We start from the raw sequence: 17379 nt of genomic DNA, 5'->3' as shown, positions 1-17379 counted from the left end.
ACCTACTATGGGGGTGCGGGTTCGGGAAAAGCTGCAGAAAGTTGTAAACTCAGCCAGCTCCACCACAGCACTACCCCCACCCCCCCACCCACCCCAGAATCCAGGGTGTCTTCAGTAGGCAATGCCTCAAGAAGGTGGCATCTTCAGTAAGGACCTCCATCACCCAGGACAGGTTCTTTTCCCTCGTTCTTACCGTCAGGGAGGAGGTACAGGAGCCTGAAGACCCACCCTCCGTGACTGAGGAACAGCTTCTTCCCCTCTGCGGTCAGAGTTCTGAACCCACGAACACTATTTTTGTTTTCTCTCTTTTCACTTCTGAATTTCATTTTAAATGTATACTCTTCTTGTAATCGATAGGGTGTAGAAATCATTATGGATTGTAGTGTACTACCGCCGTAATACCGCATAATTCATATAGCAGTCTGGTTAAACCCGATTCTGACTCCCCAAACTGCCCAGAATGGGGGCGTTAGGGAGACCCTCGCTCGGTTCACGGCAAGTTTACCATCCCCTAGACAGGACGAGACGCGCAGATCAAAGCGCTGGGGAGTGGGTGGGGGCTGCAGCGATGTAGGAGGAGGGATCCCGCCTCTTTGGCCACTCGTCAAGGAGTGTGTATGGGTGGGGGTGGGTATCCGGCGCCGCAGCCACTTGTCCACACGAGTTGTTAGGCGGCGGATGAGAGCGGTCTCTGCGCCAATGGACGGTAGGGTCCCAACTTTCCTCCCCACGGGGAGGTAGGGGCGGGGGGGTGGGGGAGCTTGGACTGGGGTTTCGCCTCATCTTTACTATTTTTTTTGGTCTGTGTTTCAGCCGCCAAGAGCCTGTTGTTTCTGATAAGTGTGCTGGAGGTGTGTGCAGCCGGTGAGTTTCCTGAGAGTCCGGTGTCGGGAATCGCGGACTGGCGCATGGGGCAGGGGCCACCCAAGAGAGATCCCCCAGGGGGTGGGCGCACCTAGAGCTTTGCGCTCTTCGGGCGGGACAACGGGCACTGCGACCCCCAAGTCGCTCTTGCACGGGTCAGTGACAAGTCCGGGGGAGCGCCTGTTCCAGCACTGTCCGGGAACCAGGGGCGCATCGGCTATCTGTGTCTCTCTCTGCTCTCCTTTCCTCCCGCGGGGAGAGGGGGGATCCCCACCCGGGACAGGACTGGGGAGCTGCTGCCCTCCGCAGTTTCGCGGCTTCCGCTCCGTTTCCAGGCAAGGGAGTGTCCGCAGTTCGCTCGGGCCATCCCCGTCCGCACTCAGCATCCAGATTCAATGTCCCACTCCGTGAGGGCAGTGCCGAGGGAGCGCCGTGCTCCGCGGGGGCAGTGCCGAGGGAGCGCCTTAAACATCTATGGTGGCAGTAATTGACCTTGCCAAGGCGCTTGACTCTTATTGGTCATAGGCAAAGTTAGCGTCCATTTCGAGAGGTCTAGAATATAAAACAAGGATATAATGCTGAGTGCGTATAAGACATTGATCAGTACTGTGAATGGCTTTGGGCCCCTTGTCTATGAAAAGATGTGCTGGCGTTGGAAAGGCTCCATTGAAGGTTCACAAGAACGAATAAAGGAATGAAAGGGTTAATATATGAGGTGTGCACACACGAGGAAATCCGCAGATGCTGGAAATTCAAGCAAACGCACACAAAATGCTGGTGGAACACAGCAGGCCAGGCAGCATCTATAGGGAGAAGCGCTGTCGAAGTTTCGGGCCCAGACCCTTCGTCAGGACTAACCGAAAGGAAAGATAGTAAGAGATTTGAAAGTAGGAGAGGGAGGGGGAAATGTGAAATGATAGGAAAAGACCGGAGGGGGTGGGGTGAAGCTGAGAGCCAGACAGGTGATGGGCGAAAGGGACACAGCTGGGTGAGGTGTGGTTGATGTTCTGGGTCTGCACTGGCTGGAGGTACAAGCACAGGGGTTGGGGTTCTCAGTGAAACCTATCAGATGTTGAAAGGCTGGATGTGGAGAGGATGTTCCTAATAGTGGGGGAGTCTAGGTCCAGAGGCCACAGCCTCAGAATAGAAGGGTATCCATTTTGAACAGAGATGAGGAATTTCTTTGGTCAGAGGATGTTGAATCAGAGGGCTGCTGAGGCCTTTAGTAAGGCCATCGAACGTTATGGAGAGAAAGCAGGAAATGGAATTGAGAGGGATAATAAATCAGCCATGATGGAATGGTGGAGCAGTGTTGATGGGCCAAATGGCCCAATTCTGCTCCTATGTTTTATGGTCTTATTGTTAAATACTTAGACGGGATTTGGATTGGTGCCCATTTTGCGAACCTCATCACCGGTGTGTACCGATTCCTGCACTTTTATCCAGTGGTAAGGCTGTGCATGTATCAATTCAGGTTAAAATTTATTGTAATTTCAACTGTACACAGATACACTGCCAAATGAAACAACATTCCTTTGGACCAAGGTGTACAACACAGTACATATAACTCATCCAAAACACCATGAAGTAATACTACCACAAATAAATTAAAAATAATGAGATATATTTGCATAGCACAAGTTGAAGCTTGTGTGTGAATAAAAGGCAAGGATAACATGTTTAGAGAACTTTGCTTTTCAAGAGGTATTGAGGCCATGATTATGAGAAAAAAGGTGCAGAGCAGGTACAGGCAAGTGGGAACAAATGAGGTGCTTATGGAGCACAAGAAATGCAAGAGGACACTTAAAGAAATCAGGAGGGCTAAAAGAAGGCACAAGGTTGCCTTAGCGGACAAGGTGAAGGAGAATCCTGGGGGGTTTTAAGAGCAAAAGGGCTGCAAGGGACAAAATTGGTCCTCTGGAAGATCAGAATGGTAATCCACGTGTGGAGCCAAAAGAGATGGGGGAGATCTTAAATGGATGTTTTGCATCAGTATTCACTCGGGATTTGGACACAGAGTCTATAGAAGTGAGGCAAAGCAGCATCAACTTCATGGTCTCAATACTGGTTAGTTGCTGTCTCGAGGCCAATCAGGGAAGACAAATCCCCACAGCCTGACCAGGCATTCTCTTGGACCCTGCAGGGAGCATGTGCAGAAACTGTAGCAGCCCCAGCAGAGATAATTAAGTCATCTTGGTGACAGGTGAGGGACTGGAGGGTAGCTAATGTTATTCTGTTTGAAGAATAAAGCAGGAAATTATTGGCCATCGAGCCTGATGCCTGTAGTGAGAAAGTTAATGGAGGGTATTCTATGAGGCCGATATGAGAATTTGGACAGCATGGCTTTGTGCGTGGTAGGTCGTGTCTAGCCTACCTTGTAGAATTTTTTGAGGAAGTTACCAGGAAAGTTGATGAAGACAAGGCAGTGGATGTTGTCTATGTGGACTTTAGCAAGTATTTGACAAGGTTCTGCATGGAAGGTTGTTCAAGAAGGTTCAGTCACTCAGCGTTCAATATGAAAATTGGACTAGACATTGGCTTTGCGGGAGAAGCCAGAGAGTGGTAGTAGACGGTTGCTTCTCTGACTGGATGCCTGTGGCCAGTGGAGTGCCGCAGGGATCGGTGTAGGGTCCATTGTTGTTTGTCTTCTATATCAATGAACTGGATGATGATATGGTGAACTGGATCAGCAAATTTGTGGATGACACTAAGATTGGAGGTGTAGTGGACAGCAAGAAAAACTATCAAAGCTTGCAATGGGATCTGGTCCAGCTGGAAAAAATAGGCTGAAACGTGGCGCATGGAATTTCGTGCTGACTGACGAGTGTGAGTGTTGCACTTTGGGAGAACCAACCAAGGTAGGTCTTACACAGTGAGGGGTAGGGCACTGAGGAGTGCAGTACAACAGAGGGTTCTGGGAATACAGGTGCATAATTCATTGCAAGTGGCACCACAGGTAGATAGGGTCGTAAAGAAAGCTTTTGGCACATTGTCCTTCATAGATCAAGTATTGAGTTGGGATGTTATGTTGAAGTTGTATAAGATGTTGGTGGTGCCTAATTTGGAGTATTGTGTGCCGTTTTGGTCACCTACCTACAGAAAAGATGTAAATAAGAATGATAGAGTGCTGATAAAATGTACAAAGATGTTGCCACGACCAGAGGATGTGAGTTATAAGGAAAGACTGAGTAGGTTAGACCATTATTCCTCTGGAAGTAGAAGATTGAGAGGAGATTTGATAGCGATATACAAAATTATGAGGGTATAGATAGGGTAAATGCAAGCAGGCTTTTTCCACTGAGGTTGGGTAAGACTACCACTAGAGGTCATGGGTTAAGAGTGAAATGTTTAGAACCTTAGAACATTACAGCACAGAAACAGGCCTTTTGGCCCTTCTTGGCTGTGCCAAACCATTTTTCTGCCTAGTCCCACTGACCTGCATCTAGACCATATCCCTCCATACCCCTCTCATCCATGTACCTACCCAAGCTTTTCTTAATTGTTAAAAGTGAGCCCGCATTTATCACTTCATCTGGCAGCTCATTCCACACTCCCACCACACTCTTTGTGAAGAAGCTCCCCTTAACGTTCCCTTTAAACTTTTCCCCCTTCACCCTTAACCCATGTCCTCTGGTTTTTTTCTCCCCTAGTCTCAGTGGAAACAGCCTGCTTGCATTCACTCTATCTATACCCATCATAATTTTATATACCTCTATCAAATCTCCCCTCATTCTTCTACACTCCAAGGAATAAAGTCCTAACCTATTCCACCTTTCTCTGTAACTCAGTTTCTCAAGTCCCGGCAACATCCTTATAAACCTTCTCTGCACTCTTTCAGCCTTATTAATATCCTTCCTGTAATTCGGTAACCAAAACTACACACAATACTCCAAATTCGGCCTCACCAATGCCTTATACAACCTCACCATTACATTCCAACTCTTATACTCAGTACTTTGATTTATAAAGGCCAATGTATCAAAAGCTCTCTTTACTACCCTATCTACCTGTGATGCCACTTTTAGAGAATTTTGTATCTGTATTCCCAGATCCCTCTGTTCTACTGCACTCCTCGGTGCCCTACCATTTACCTTCTATAGACAATAGATAGTAGGTGCAGGAGTAGGCCATTTGGCCCTTCTAGCCAGCCCTCAGTGCCCTACCATTTACCTTCTATGTTCTACCTTGGTTTGTCCTTCACACTTGTGAGGTTGTTTGAGGGTTGTTTGAGGGTTATGAGAGTGTGGAATGAGCTGGCAGTGCAGGTGGTGGATGTGATTTTGATTTCAATGTTTAAGCAAGGTACATGGATGAGAGGGGTACGGAGGGCTCTGGTCCAGGTGCAGATCGATGGGACGAGGCAGTTTAACTGGTTCAGCATGGACTGGATGGGCCAAAGGGCCTTCTCCTGTGCTGTAGTTTTCTGTGACACTCTGACTATAAGGTGCTCCACATGTGGCTGCTAAGTAGGAGCCCAGAGTCCACACTGAAAGATACTAACGTGGATAGAAGATTGGTTGACTAGTAGAAAGCAAAGAGTGGGAGTGAAGGGAGTCTGGTTTGGTTGGCTGCCGGTGACTAGAGGTGTTCTGCAGTGATTGGCACTGGACCACTTTTTCTCATGCGTATGTCGAAGGTCAGGTTGATGGAATTGATGGTCACAAACTTTGTGTCAAGTTTGTGGATGATGCACAAATGGATGGAGGGGCAGAGAGTTTGCAGAGGGACGGACGGGTTAGAAGAATGAGTGAAGAAGTGACAGATGGAATGCAGTGTAGGGACGAGTATGGTTATGCACTTTGATAGAAGGAAGGCACAGACTTTTCCAAATGCAGAGTGAATTCAGAAATCGAAAGTGCAAAGGGACTTGGAAATCCTAGTGCAGGGTTCCCTGAAGGTTAATTTGCAAGTTGAGCTGGTGGTGAGGAAGGCAAATGCAATGTTGGCATTCATTTCAAGAGCACTAGAATATAAGAGCAAAGATATGATGCTGATTCTTTTCAAGAATGATCCTGGGAATGAAAGGGTTAATATATGAGGAGTGTTTGATAGCTCTGGGACTGTACTTGCGGAGTTTAGAAAAATGAGTGGGGATATTATTGAAACCTATCAAATATTGAAAGGCCTCAATAGAGTGGATGTGGAAAGGATGTTTCCCATAGTGGAGGAGTCTAGGACCAGAGGGCGCAGCCTTAAAATACAAGGACTTCCCTTTAAAACAGAAATGATGTGGAATTTCTTCAGCCAGAGGGTGGTGAATGTGTGGAATTCATTTGCACAGGTGGCTGTGAAGGCCAAGTCATTGGGTGTATTTAAGGCAGAGCTTGATAGGCTCTTCATTAGCCAGGGTATGAAAGGTGATGGGAAGAAAGCCAGAGAATGGAGTTGAAAGGGATAGTAAATCAGCCATGATCAAATGGTAGACCAGACGATGGGCAGAATGACTTAATTCTGCTCCTATATATCATGGTTTTATTCTTTGAACCAGAGTATTGCAAAGCAGTAACTTGCTTGTGGATTCTGAGTGATAGAGCAAGTACAAGGGACGAGCCAGATCTTTTGACAGTGACATTAAACTTAGTTTGGGTGAGACACCTTCAACCTGAAGTGTTGAATCTGGTTCTGTCTCCAGGGATGCTGCCCAACCAGCTGACTGTTGCCGGCATGTTCTGTTTTTATTTCAGATTTCCAGCATCTGAGATATTGTTATTTTCAGGAGTTAAGTTCAGAGACACATGAATGCAATATGGAAATTAGTAATTCTCCTTTAATTGAGCTAAGAAGTAATTAGTTTTAAATCTGAGAATTCTAGAACTTTGGCGAGGGAACACAAGTCACTCCTATACTTACATAAGGGCAGAAACATTGCCCCTATCCCTACGTTCCTGTGTCATTTCTGATTGTTATTTTGGACACGAGTCGGCATGGACAACTTCACTCACCTCTACTCTGAACTGATTCACGACCCATGGGCTCACCTTCAAGGACTCTACAACTCGTGTTCTCAGTATTATTTATTCATTTATTTTTGTGCAGTTTGCCCGCCTCTGCACATTGGTTGGTTGTCAGCAATGTTCCCTCAAATTTTTTTTGTTGTCAGTGTGCGCAAAAATCTTACGTTGTGCTGATTTTTTTTCCTGTGACAAAAGAATGCTCACGTGGCACAGTTTGTGTAGGTTTACAAAATATTTGACATAAAACTGCACAGAATAACAACAAAATAACATACATATTTAAGTCACTCAGTTATTTTTTTCTCTCTGCTGTCTTTGGCACTTACCCATTCTTTGTAAACTCTATCTAGACTAATAGAACTTCCATCCAGTTGATAGATTTTGATTCTCATTAACATATCCAAATGACATTCACCTAAATGGCTTCTTAGTTTGTGTTTGAGTTGATTCATTAGGCTAAAACCTCGCTCACAGTCCGCACCAGATACAAGAAAGGTTCCCCCAGTGTCCATCAATTGTGCAAGGTTGCAAAGCTGTTTATCTTGAACTACAAATGCCAACATTTGAGCAAAGTTTGAAATCAGTTTGGATTTAGTTTTTTCTTGCACGAAAGATTTGAAATCATTAAACTGTCTAACTATTACAGTATTTTCAGCTAGAAAATCATGATATTTTAGACATTTAGGACTTGGATCTCCTCTGGGTTTGATCGTTTTCGCTCTTGCTTATCTGTACTCAACCGTAATGTGTATCACTCCTGTATCGGGTAATGGCGGTTTCTGTTGCCTGAGCTTTTGCACACCGTCCAAATGCGATTTACTTGCCAAATGACACTTCAAAAATGCCAAGTTTCCAAATATCATCCCGTTTCTTTCCACTAGCAAATTCTTCAGCAACTTTCGCATCACGTCAATACAAACAGATAACTCCGGTTTCTGAATCATACATAAATATTTCTCAGAGCTGAACGTTCATGACCTCATGAGCTTTCGGTGTAGGAGTTTCTACAATTTTGTTAAGCCATTCAACTTTAGACAAATTTGCAGTTCTTTTGCGCTTCACGCCCTTCGCTTCTTTTGAATTCGACATAATAAATCAATATTTTTTTTTCAATAAAAGCTTAGCTATCTACAGGACTTGAAACAGATCTTTGTAAACTTTAAGATATGAACACTGTCCGCCAAAGATGGCTGCCGCTGATTTGCAGCTGTACAAACCGGAACAGGAAAGGTGAGGTGACGTAAATTAGTGACGTGCATTGTGGTATTTGAAAACCGACTAACTAGTTAACAGAAACATTTAGCTATAAGATTATTTTAAATAAGTATAATTATGACTGTTGAAAAGTAAGACGGTGTAACGTTACAGGCACCTCATACGTGATGAAACTTGGGTGGTGTCAGGGAATTCATTAGTCTCACAGTAGGGGTTTCCATTCTCTACAGCTCATGTCCTAATGCTGCAGCACCTCTTGCCTGATGGGAGGGGGTCGAAGCAATAGTTGGATGGATGGGAGGGATCATTGACGGTGCTAACGGCCCTGCGCATGCACTGCTCCTGATCAATATCTCTGATGGGTAGAAGAAAGACACTGATGATGGTGGCTGGATGTGTTTGAGAGGCAGTGCTTGGGTACCTATCGTTTGAGATACAGGTCGAGGACTTGGAGATGGATGTAGGAAGTGTTACCTGTTACTGCTATCAGGCTGATAGTCTGTAGTTACTCTTCGTAAAGAACCAACACGTTACCAGCATCTGAAACTTGTTCTGAGTTACTACCCTTCAACCATCAGGCTCCCGAAGTGGTGTGGATAACTTAGAACCATAGAACACTACAGCACAGTAAGGCCCTTCAGCCCTCCATGTTGTGCTGACCCAAATAATCCTTAAAAAAAAGTACTAAACCCACACTACCCCATAACCCTCCATTTTTCTTTCATCCATGTGCCTGTCCAAGAGGCTCTTAAATACCCCTAAAGTTTTACCTCCACCACCATCCCTGGCAAGTCATTCCAGGCACCCACAACCCTCTGTGTAAAAAAAACTTACCCCTGATGTCTCCCCTAAACTTCCCTCCCTTAATCTTGTACATTTGCCTTCAATCGCCTCAACTCTGAACTGATTCCAGAACAAATTAACTCACTCTCAAGGACTCCATAACACGTGTTCTCAATATTATTTATTTATTATTTGTTTTTTGATTTGTCTTTTGCACATTAGTTGTTTGTTGGTCTTGTGTGTAATTTTTCATTGGTTCTATTGCATTTCCTGTTCTACTGTGAATGCCTGCAAGAAAATGAACCTCAATGCAGTTTTTGGGGACGTGTACATATGGAACTTTGAACTCTGAATCCATGAGTGACTGGATATCAATATAATCCCCATCAATCCTCTGAGCAGGCCTCATTATTTACTTCACTTAATAATACTCCTCTCTCTATTTTTACCTTATCTATTATTTCACACCCTTCCTCCCAAGTCAATAGTTACCAGCATTGTTCTGTAGTTGAGATAGGCTCGAAGTTTTGAACTGGGTGCTGCTGTTGCACTCTCTGTTGTTTGATCATCTGTTTGGTCTGAAAGATCCAACTCTCTTCAGTTTCAACCTCCTTCCTTCTCCCTATTCCTAAAAGGTCTTTGCACTTCCCTGGATTTTATGTCCCAATTCTTCTGCATGCCAGCACTTTGCCTCGCTAATTGTTTAATCAATTCTACACTCAGCATCAGGATCAGGTTTAGGGTCACTGATATACATTGTAAAATTTGTGTTAGACAGACACGCACACCACGCTCGCTGGCAAATTTATCAGGTACAGGAGTGGAACCTGGTGTGGTCTCCTGTGGCTGTAGCCCGACCACATCAAGGTTCAATGGGTTGTGCATTTGGAGATGCTCTTCTGCACACCACTGTTGTAATGTGTGGTTATTTGAGATACTATCACCTTCCTGTCAGCTTGAACCAGTTTGGTCATTCACCTCTCTCCGTAGCAAGTCATTTTTGTCCACAGAATGACTGCTCACTGGATTTTTTTTTGTTTTTCTGTAAATTCTAGTGACTGTTGTGCATGAAAATTCTAGGCGATCAGCAGTTTCTGAGATACTCAAGCCACCCTACCTGGCACCAACAATCATTCCATGGTCAAACTCACTTAGATCACAGTCAAAGTCCGTTACATCGCATTTCTTCCCCATTCTGATGTTTGGACTGAATAACAACTGAATCTCTTGACCATGTCTGTATGCTTCTATGCATTGAGTTGCTGCCACACGTTGGGCTGATTAGAGCACGTGTACAGGTATATCTAATAAAGTGGCCACTATATAGACAAAAGTAGTGAGGGGGTGTTCATGGACCATGGGGGAGGGGAAGAAACAGTTCCTAAAATGTAGAATTTGAATACTCTTCTCTAGACTGCCAAGTTTCTCATTCACTCCTTCTCACCTGAAGTAACCTTATTGTCCAGTGGTGGAAGGGGACTGACTGGGGAGTTTGGTGGGGCAGTAGGTTAGAGATCTAGATTCTAGATTAGATCATAAGACCAGAATTAGGTAATTCAGCACACTCCATCATGGCTGATTTATTATCCCTTTCCATCCCATTCTCCTGCCTTCTTCCAGTATCCTCTGACACCCTGACTAATCAAGGGCTGTCAGCCTCTGCTCTAAATATAGCCAATGGGTTGGCCTCCGCAGCCCTCTGTGATGATGAATTCCACAGATTCGCCACATTCTGGTTAAAGAAATTCTTCCTCATCCCTGTTCTAAAGGGACATACCTCTATTATGAGGCGGGGCCCTCTGGTCCCAGAATTCCCCATGTAGGAAGCATCCTAACATCCAATCTATCTAGGTCTTTAAATACTCAGTAGGTTTCAAAGATTCCCCCCCCCCCCCCCCCACCGATTTTTCTAAACTCCAGCGAGTACAGGCAAGGCCATCAAATGCTCCTCACAATTTAACCCTTTCATTCCTGGAATCTTGTGAGCCTCCTCTGGACCCTCTCCAATGCCAGCACATCTTTTCTTCTGATAAGGGGCCCAAAACTGCTCATGATATCGCAAGTGCAGTCTGACCAATGCCTTAAATCCTCAACACTACATCCTTGCTTCCATATGATTGTCCTCTCGAAACGAATGCTAACATTGCATTTGCCTTCTTTACTACTGACTCAAACTGCAAGTTGGCCTTTAGGGAAACGTGTGCGAGGACTCCCAAGCCCTTTTGTACCTCTGATTTTTGAATTTGCTCCCTAATTAGAAAATAACCTTCATTTCTTCTCATGGCCATACCCTTCCTTATACTATATTCCATCTGCTATTTCTTTACCCATTCTGCAGACTCCTTGCACCCTCAGCAATACGTGTGCCCCCACCTATTCTTGTATCATCTGAAAACTTGGCCACAAAGTAGTCAATTCCATCATGCAAGTCAATGGTATACAGTATAAAGTGAGAAGTGGTCCCAATACCAACTCCTGTGGAACACCACTAGTCACCCGCAGCCAATCAGAATGGCCCCCTTCATCCTGACTCTTTATCTCCTGCCAGTCGGCTAATCTTCCGTCCGGGTTAGTATCTTTCCTGTAATTCAATGTCCTCTTATTTTGCCAAGCAGCCTCATGCATCACCATAGTTCCACCCAATTTCTAAGAAGAAATATATTTAGTCTGAATCTGCATTATTTCCTCTCATTACCGCTATGGTTCTGACAATGATTCTTTTGCAAGCAGTTTGTTCTAGGTCATTGCTAATTACCTCTTAATCTTGTATCGCTGGGTCCCCTGATTTCTGAACTTTTTCTCCGGGCCTGTCTGCTTTTCAGGATTCAGATTGTTTAATGGCATTTCCAGTGCACAAGTGTAAAGGAGGATGAAATAACTGCTGCTCAACATCTGATGCAGCTTAAAAAACTAACAATAAGATAAAGAAGACATGTGATAGGCGTTACGGACCAGCAGCAATAGATATAGAATGGAGTCGGGGACTTATTGCAGAACAACTAAATTTATTAACATTTAAGCAGAAATATAGAAAATTAAACAAACGACTAACTTAAACAGAAGGTAACGGTGTTATGCGTCTATAGCTCCCAGTCAAACTTAGAAACAATTCTTAACCAAGTCTTACTCAAGCACAGTCTTAGGGTGGCAGTTTAGAAAGTCCAGCTGACTCATGAAATCAGTGAGAGCAGAGACTTGTATGTTTACGATGCAACGAAGAGATGATCTTGGAGATTCACAATACAGCGGAGTAGCAATCTCACAGAGATGGAATAAACAGTTACCGTAGTTTGCAGCCGCGGAGTACGTTTTCCGGAGAGTCCAAGAAGAGTGAGATTTCACAGTGTAACTGACAGGGAATGTCCCTTTCGCCGAAATGGTCACCACCCGAGACCATGCAGGGGTTAACCAAAAGTGTGTGCCGCAATCCACGTATGGACTATACGAAATGTCAGTCACATTTGAAATGCACAGAGTGCTGCCAGCTAACCCAATCCTTTGGGTTCGTTCGAAGCCTGCAATCTTCACTCTCACTCTCTCTTCCCGTCGATTCCTTAATGACTCCTTACTGAGCGACTATTTTCTAAACAGGGAGAAAGTTATAAAATATGAGGTGCAGAGTCTTGGGAGTCCTCATGCAGGTTAACTTGCGGGCCAAATCGGGGGTGAGGAAGGCAAATGCAGTTTTAGCATTAATTTCAAGAGAACTAGAAAGTAAAAGGAAGGATGTAATGCTGAGTCTTCATAAAGCACTGGTGAGGACTCACTTGGAGAATCGTGAGCTGTTTTGGGTTCCTTATCTAAGAAAGGGTGTGCTGATATTGGAGCAGGTTCAAAGGAGGTTCATGAGAATGATTTGTGGAATGAGATGCTTGTCATATGAGGAGCGTTTGATGGCTCTGGGTCTCTTCCCACTGGAGTTCAGAATAATGAGGTTGGATCTCCTTGAACCTATCAAGTGTTGAAAGGCCTAGATAGAGTGGAGAGGATGATTCCTGTAGTGGGACAGTCTAGGATCAGAGGGCACAGCTTCAGAATAGAGGGACGTACACGAAGAGGAGTCTCTTTAGCCAGAGGGTGGTGAAACTGTAGAATTCCTTGCCGTGGATGGCTGTGGAAGCCAGATTATTTGATGTGTAATTAAACTGGACGTTGATAGGTTCTGGATTAGTAAAGGATTGAAAGATTATGGATAGAAGGCTGGTGAACAGGGTTGAGAGGCAATGGATCAACCATGATCAAAGGGTGGACAGAATGGATGGGTTGAATGCCCAGTTCTGCTCCTACGTCTTATGGTCTTATAATAAAAAACACATTGAATGAAAATATGATAGCTTATACATATGTATTGATTGTACATCCATTGGCATGTCTGTACTCGATGTGACCAACTGAATCAGAGATAAAACAGTTCCAGAAAGTTACATAAAATCAAATATAATTAACTGAGAACACATTCCCTAAATACAGAGGTAAGCATTCTTTAAATACAATTCCACCCACAGGACATGATGAAACTCCGTTTTATATCAACCAATTATACTTGGCAGCAATATTTACATAACATTAAAATGTTAAATTTAAGATTGTTTAATGTCAATTTCTGTGCACAAGTATAAAGAAGAACAAAATAATTGTTACTCTGGATTTGATGCATCACAAAAAACACAATAAGATAAAGAGCACAGTAATAATTTAAAAACACAATAAATAAAAGTACTTAAGATAGCTTATGTACATTGATTGTATGTCTATAAAGTGACACTAGGCACAGGAGTGTCTGTACATAAGGTGACTGACAGGAAATGATAAAGTAGTGGTGGTTGGGGGTGTGGAGGGGTGGGTCAGTAGGTGGAGGTGTTGATCAGTCTTACTGCTTGGGGAAAGTAACTGTTTTTGAGTCTGGTGGTCCTGGAGTGGATGCTATGTAGCCTCCTCCCTGATGGGAGTGGGGCAAACAGACCACGAGCAGGATGGGTGGAATCCTTCATGATGTTACTGGGTCTTTTCCGGCACCTTTCTGTGTATTGTTGGAGCTTCAGAACTAGAGGCCACAGTTTAAGAATAAGGGGTAGGCCATTTAGAACAAGGTTGAGGAAAACCTTTTCACCCAGAGAGCTGTGGATCTGTGGAATGCTCTGCTTCAGAAGGCAGTGGAGGCCAATTCTCTGGATGCTTTCAAGAAAGAATTAGAGCTCTTAAAGATAGCGGAGTCAAGGGATATGGGGAAAAGGCAGGAACAGGGTACTGATTGTGGATGACCAGCCATGATCACGGTGAATGGCGGTGCTGGCTAGAAGGGCCAAATGGCCTACTCCTACACCTATTGTCAATTGTCTATTGAAAGCAGCATCCATCATCAGAGATCCCCACCACCTGGGCCGTGCTCTTTTCTCAATGCTGCCATCAGGTAGAAGGTACAAGAGTCTCAGGCTACGTCCACACTAGACCGGATAATTTTGAAAACGCCGGTTTCGCGTAAAAACGATAGGCGTCCACACTAGGTGTTTTTCAAAATATCTCTGTCCACATTAAAATGGATATTTCAGCGAATCTCCTCCTACTGTGCATGCGCAGGACACATCTACCGAAAACAAGCAACATGTTTTGTGTTGAATCTTGCTGTGAAAGACTTGGTGCACGCTTGTTCAGTTACAGACTAGAAAAACTTAAACGATGGACAGCTGTTGGCTCTCGCGCAGGAGGACTTAAAAGTTTAAAAAAAAACAAATACTGGAGCATATGGAGGCAACCGACTGGGAGTTCACGGACAGTATGACCCGGCTGACGATGAACATTGAAAAGCTGACTAACTCTGTTGCATTAATAAAGCCCCTTGTTAAATGTGTAAAACATGTCTGCATCAGTATTATCTTGTATTTCCATACAATGTTACATTAGGCTGTTACACATCTATTGTCAGAGAAGTACTTGCATAAACAGGTAAACCTCCTTCATACGAGCAAGGACAGAAAACAGGGCAAAGTGATTATACTTATTTATTCAGTAAGTTATGGGTCAAAGTATTTGGTGAGTACATTTCTAACTCTTCTGGCTTCAGTCTCGTTGCCATCTGTTCTGAAATTGTTGGGTTGCGTTCAAGAAAACAATGAAATGGCGCGCTGCCATCACCATCTGTTACGGCGCGTCATGACAGTGTTTTTAAAAAGCTCTGGTTACTCCGTACACACTACACCGCCCAGCCAGCATTTTCAGATTTACACACTCTGGAGAGCGTTTCTGAAAATCTCCGGTTTCGGGGGACGAAAACGCCATTTTAGTGTGGACGGAGGGTAAAAACGAAGAGAAAAAGCTTCAATTACGGATTTATCCGGTGTAGTGTGGACGTAGCCTCAGGACTTGCATCACCAGGTTCAAGAACAGTTACTACCCCTCAACCATCAGGCTTTTGAACAAAAGAGGGTAATTACTCATCTATTGAGATGATCCCACAACAAATGATCTCACTTTAAGGACTCTTTATCCATTATCTCATGCTCATGTTATTTAATGCTATTTATTTCTATTTGCATTTGTACAGTTTGTTGTCGTCTTTGCTCTTCTCTTTCATTGATCCTGTTTACAGTTACTGTTCTATAGATTTGCTGAGAATGCCCGCAGGAAAAAGAATCTCAGGCTACACCCACACTGAGCCGGTGAATTCTGAAAACGCCAGTGTCGCGAAAAAACGATAGGCGTCCACACCAGGCATTTCTGAAAATACCTCCGTCCACATTAAAATAGGTATTTGGGCGAATCTCCTACTGGGCACGCGCGCAGGACACAGCTACAGAAAACAAGAGAAGGAGAAACGGTATACTATTTCCGTTTCCTCCTCTTAGTTCAAGAAAACAATGAAATGCCGTGCTGCCGCCACCATCTGTTCCGGCACGTCATGACAGTGTTTTTAAAAAGCTCTGGTTACTCCGTACACACTACACCGCCCAGCCGGCATTTTCAGATTTACACACTCTGGAGAGCGTTTTAGAAAAGTTCAGTTTTCGGTGGAGGAAAATGCCATTTCATTGTGGGCGCAGGGTCAAAATGAAAAGAAAAAGCTTCAGTTACGGATTTATCCGGTCTAGTGTGAACGAGGCCTCAGAGTTGTATGTGGTGACTTATATATACTCTGATAATAAAATTTACTTTGAACTTTGAGGTATTTTCTTTTTGATCTTGTTGTAGCTGCTGTACCATACTCTCATGCAGTAGATCAGTATGGCACATCGGCAAAAGGTTACCGGTAGCTTTCGGGGCAGATTTGCTCTGTTTAAATTTGTAAGATAGTATAGGCCCTCCCAAGAACTTTAGCTGGAGATCCTTTCCACTGCTTCACCATTTATGAGTAGTGGAACTTGTTCATAGCTTGATTTCCTGAAGTTGATTTTTTTTTGTTTTTTTGATGTTGAGTGAAAAGTTATGGTTATTGCACCATTCAGACAGCTTCTGCACTTCCTGTCTGTAGGCTGTTTCATTGTTATTTCTAATGAATCCAGTCACTGTGGTGTCATCTGCACATTTGATGATGGAGTTGGTGGCATAGGCAGAGCCGCAGTCATGGGTGATTAGAGTGGGCAGTAGCCCAGCGTTCAGGGTCAGGGAGGTTGATGAGTACCTGCCTAGTCTGACTGTCCGGGTGTGATTGGTAAGAAAGTCCAGAATCAGTTGCAAATTGATGTTGAGTCCCAAACTGTGTAGTTTAATGGTCAGTTTATTGCAGAGTATGGTGTTGAAGGCAGAACTGCAGTCGATTAAAAAAACATTCTGGCATGGGTTTCCTTATGCTCCAGGTGTTCCAGTATGGTGTGGAGAGCATTGGAGGTGGCATCCTCAGTTGATCTGTTTCGCTGGTGCAGAGTATCAGGAATTGCCTTCTTAGCATGGGGCAAAACCAGTATCTCCAGGCACTGGGGGTGAGAGTCTGAAGTCGTTGAAGCATGGTGCCGCTGACTACTGTGGGATTGGTATGACGGTTGATGTTTTGAAGCACAGCAAGGGTCAGGGAGAGGTTATAGATCTCAGTAAAAGAGGACCCGTCCTCTATGCAGTCTGGTCCAACAGCTCTTCATGTGTTGATACAGCAGAGAGTACATCTCACCTCGTGTGCTCGGCGGCAGAATTGTGTCTGCCTCGCGTGTCTAAGCCTTCGTTGCTGTCTCTGTCAAACCCAGCAGAGGAGTTGTTTCACAAGCAAGAGAAAATCTGCAGGAAATCAAAGTAACACACATAAAATGCTGGAGGGACTCAGCAGGCCAGGCACCATCTACAGAAAAGAGTACAGTCAACGTTTTGGGCCAAGACCCTTCATCTGGACTGGAATAAAGAGCTGAGCTAGTGTGGTGTCGCAGCAGAACTTTCCTTATTTGCTTTTGGTCAGTGACGGACCTGATACCATCGGGGGTTGGTGGCTTTATTGAAGAGAGTCTCTATCTGCTGTTTGGCAGTTTTAATGCCTTTTAAAGTTTGACCTGGCATCGCTGGATCTTGAGGCAGCATCTCGAGCCCTGAGCAGGTTCCCGGCATTGTTGTTAACGCATGGCTACTGATTTGGGAATGCACTGAT

At 44.4% G+C, this 17379-nt stretch overlaps 1 protein-coding gene across 1 annotated transcript in view; it reads left to right on the top strand.

Moving 5' to 3' along the window:
- The first annotated feature begins 571 nt into the window (after positions 1–571).
- The window catches only part of LOC140731143 (prostaglandin G/H synthase 1-like), a 110432-nt gene continuing 93624 nt past the window's right edge, over positions 572–17379 (top strand). The window contains exons 1-2 of the mRNA XM_073052521.1: positions 572–706; positions 814–864. Of these exons, the coding sequence (XP_072908622.1) occupies positions 679–706; positions 814–864 (79 nt within the window). The 5' untranslated portion in view covers positions 572–678. The remainder of the gene's footprint in view (positions 707–813; positions 865–17379) is intronic.

The sequence above is a fragment of the Hemitrygon akajei genome, chromosome 7 (genome assembly GCF_048418815.1).
Source record: "Hemitrygon akajei chromosome 7, sHemAka1.3, whole genome shotgun sequence".
In the NCBI taxonomy this organism is placed as follows: Eukaryota; Metazoa; Chordata; class Chondrichthyes; order Myliobatiformes; family Dasyatidae; genus Hemitrygon; species Hemitrygon akajei.
This window is presented reverse-complemented; position numbering and strand designations above follow the sequence as displayed.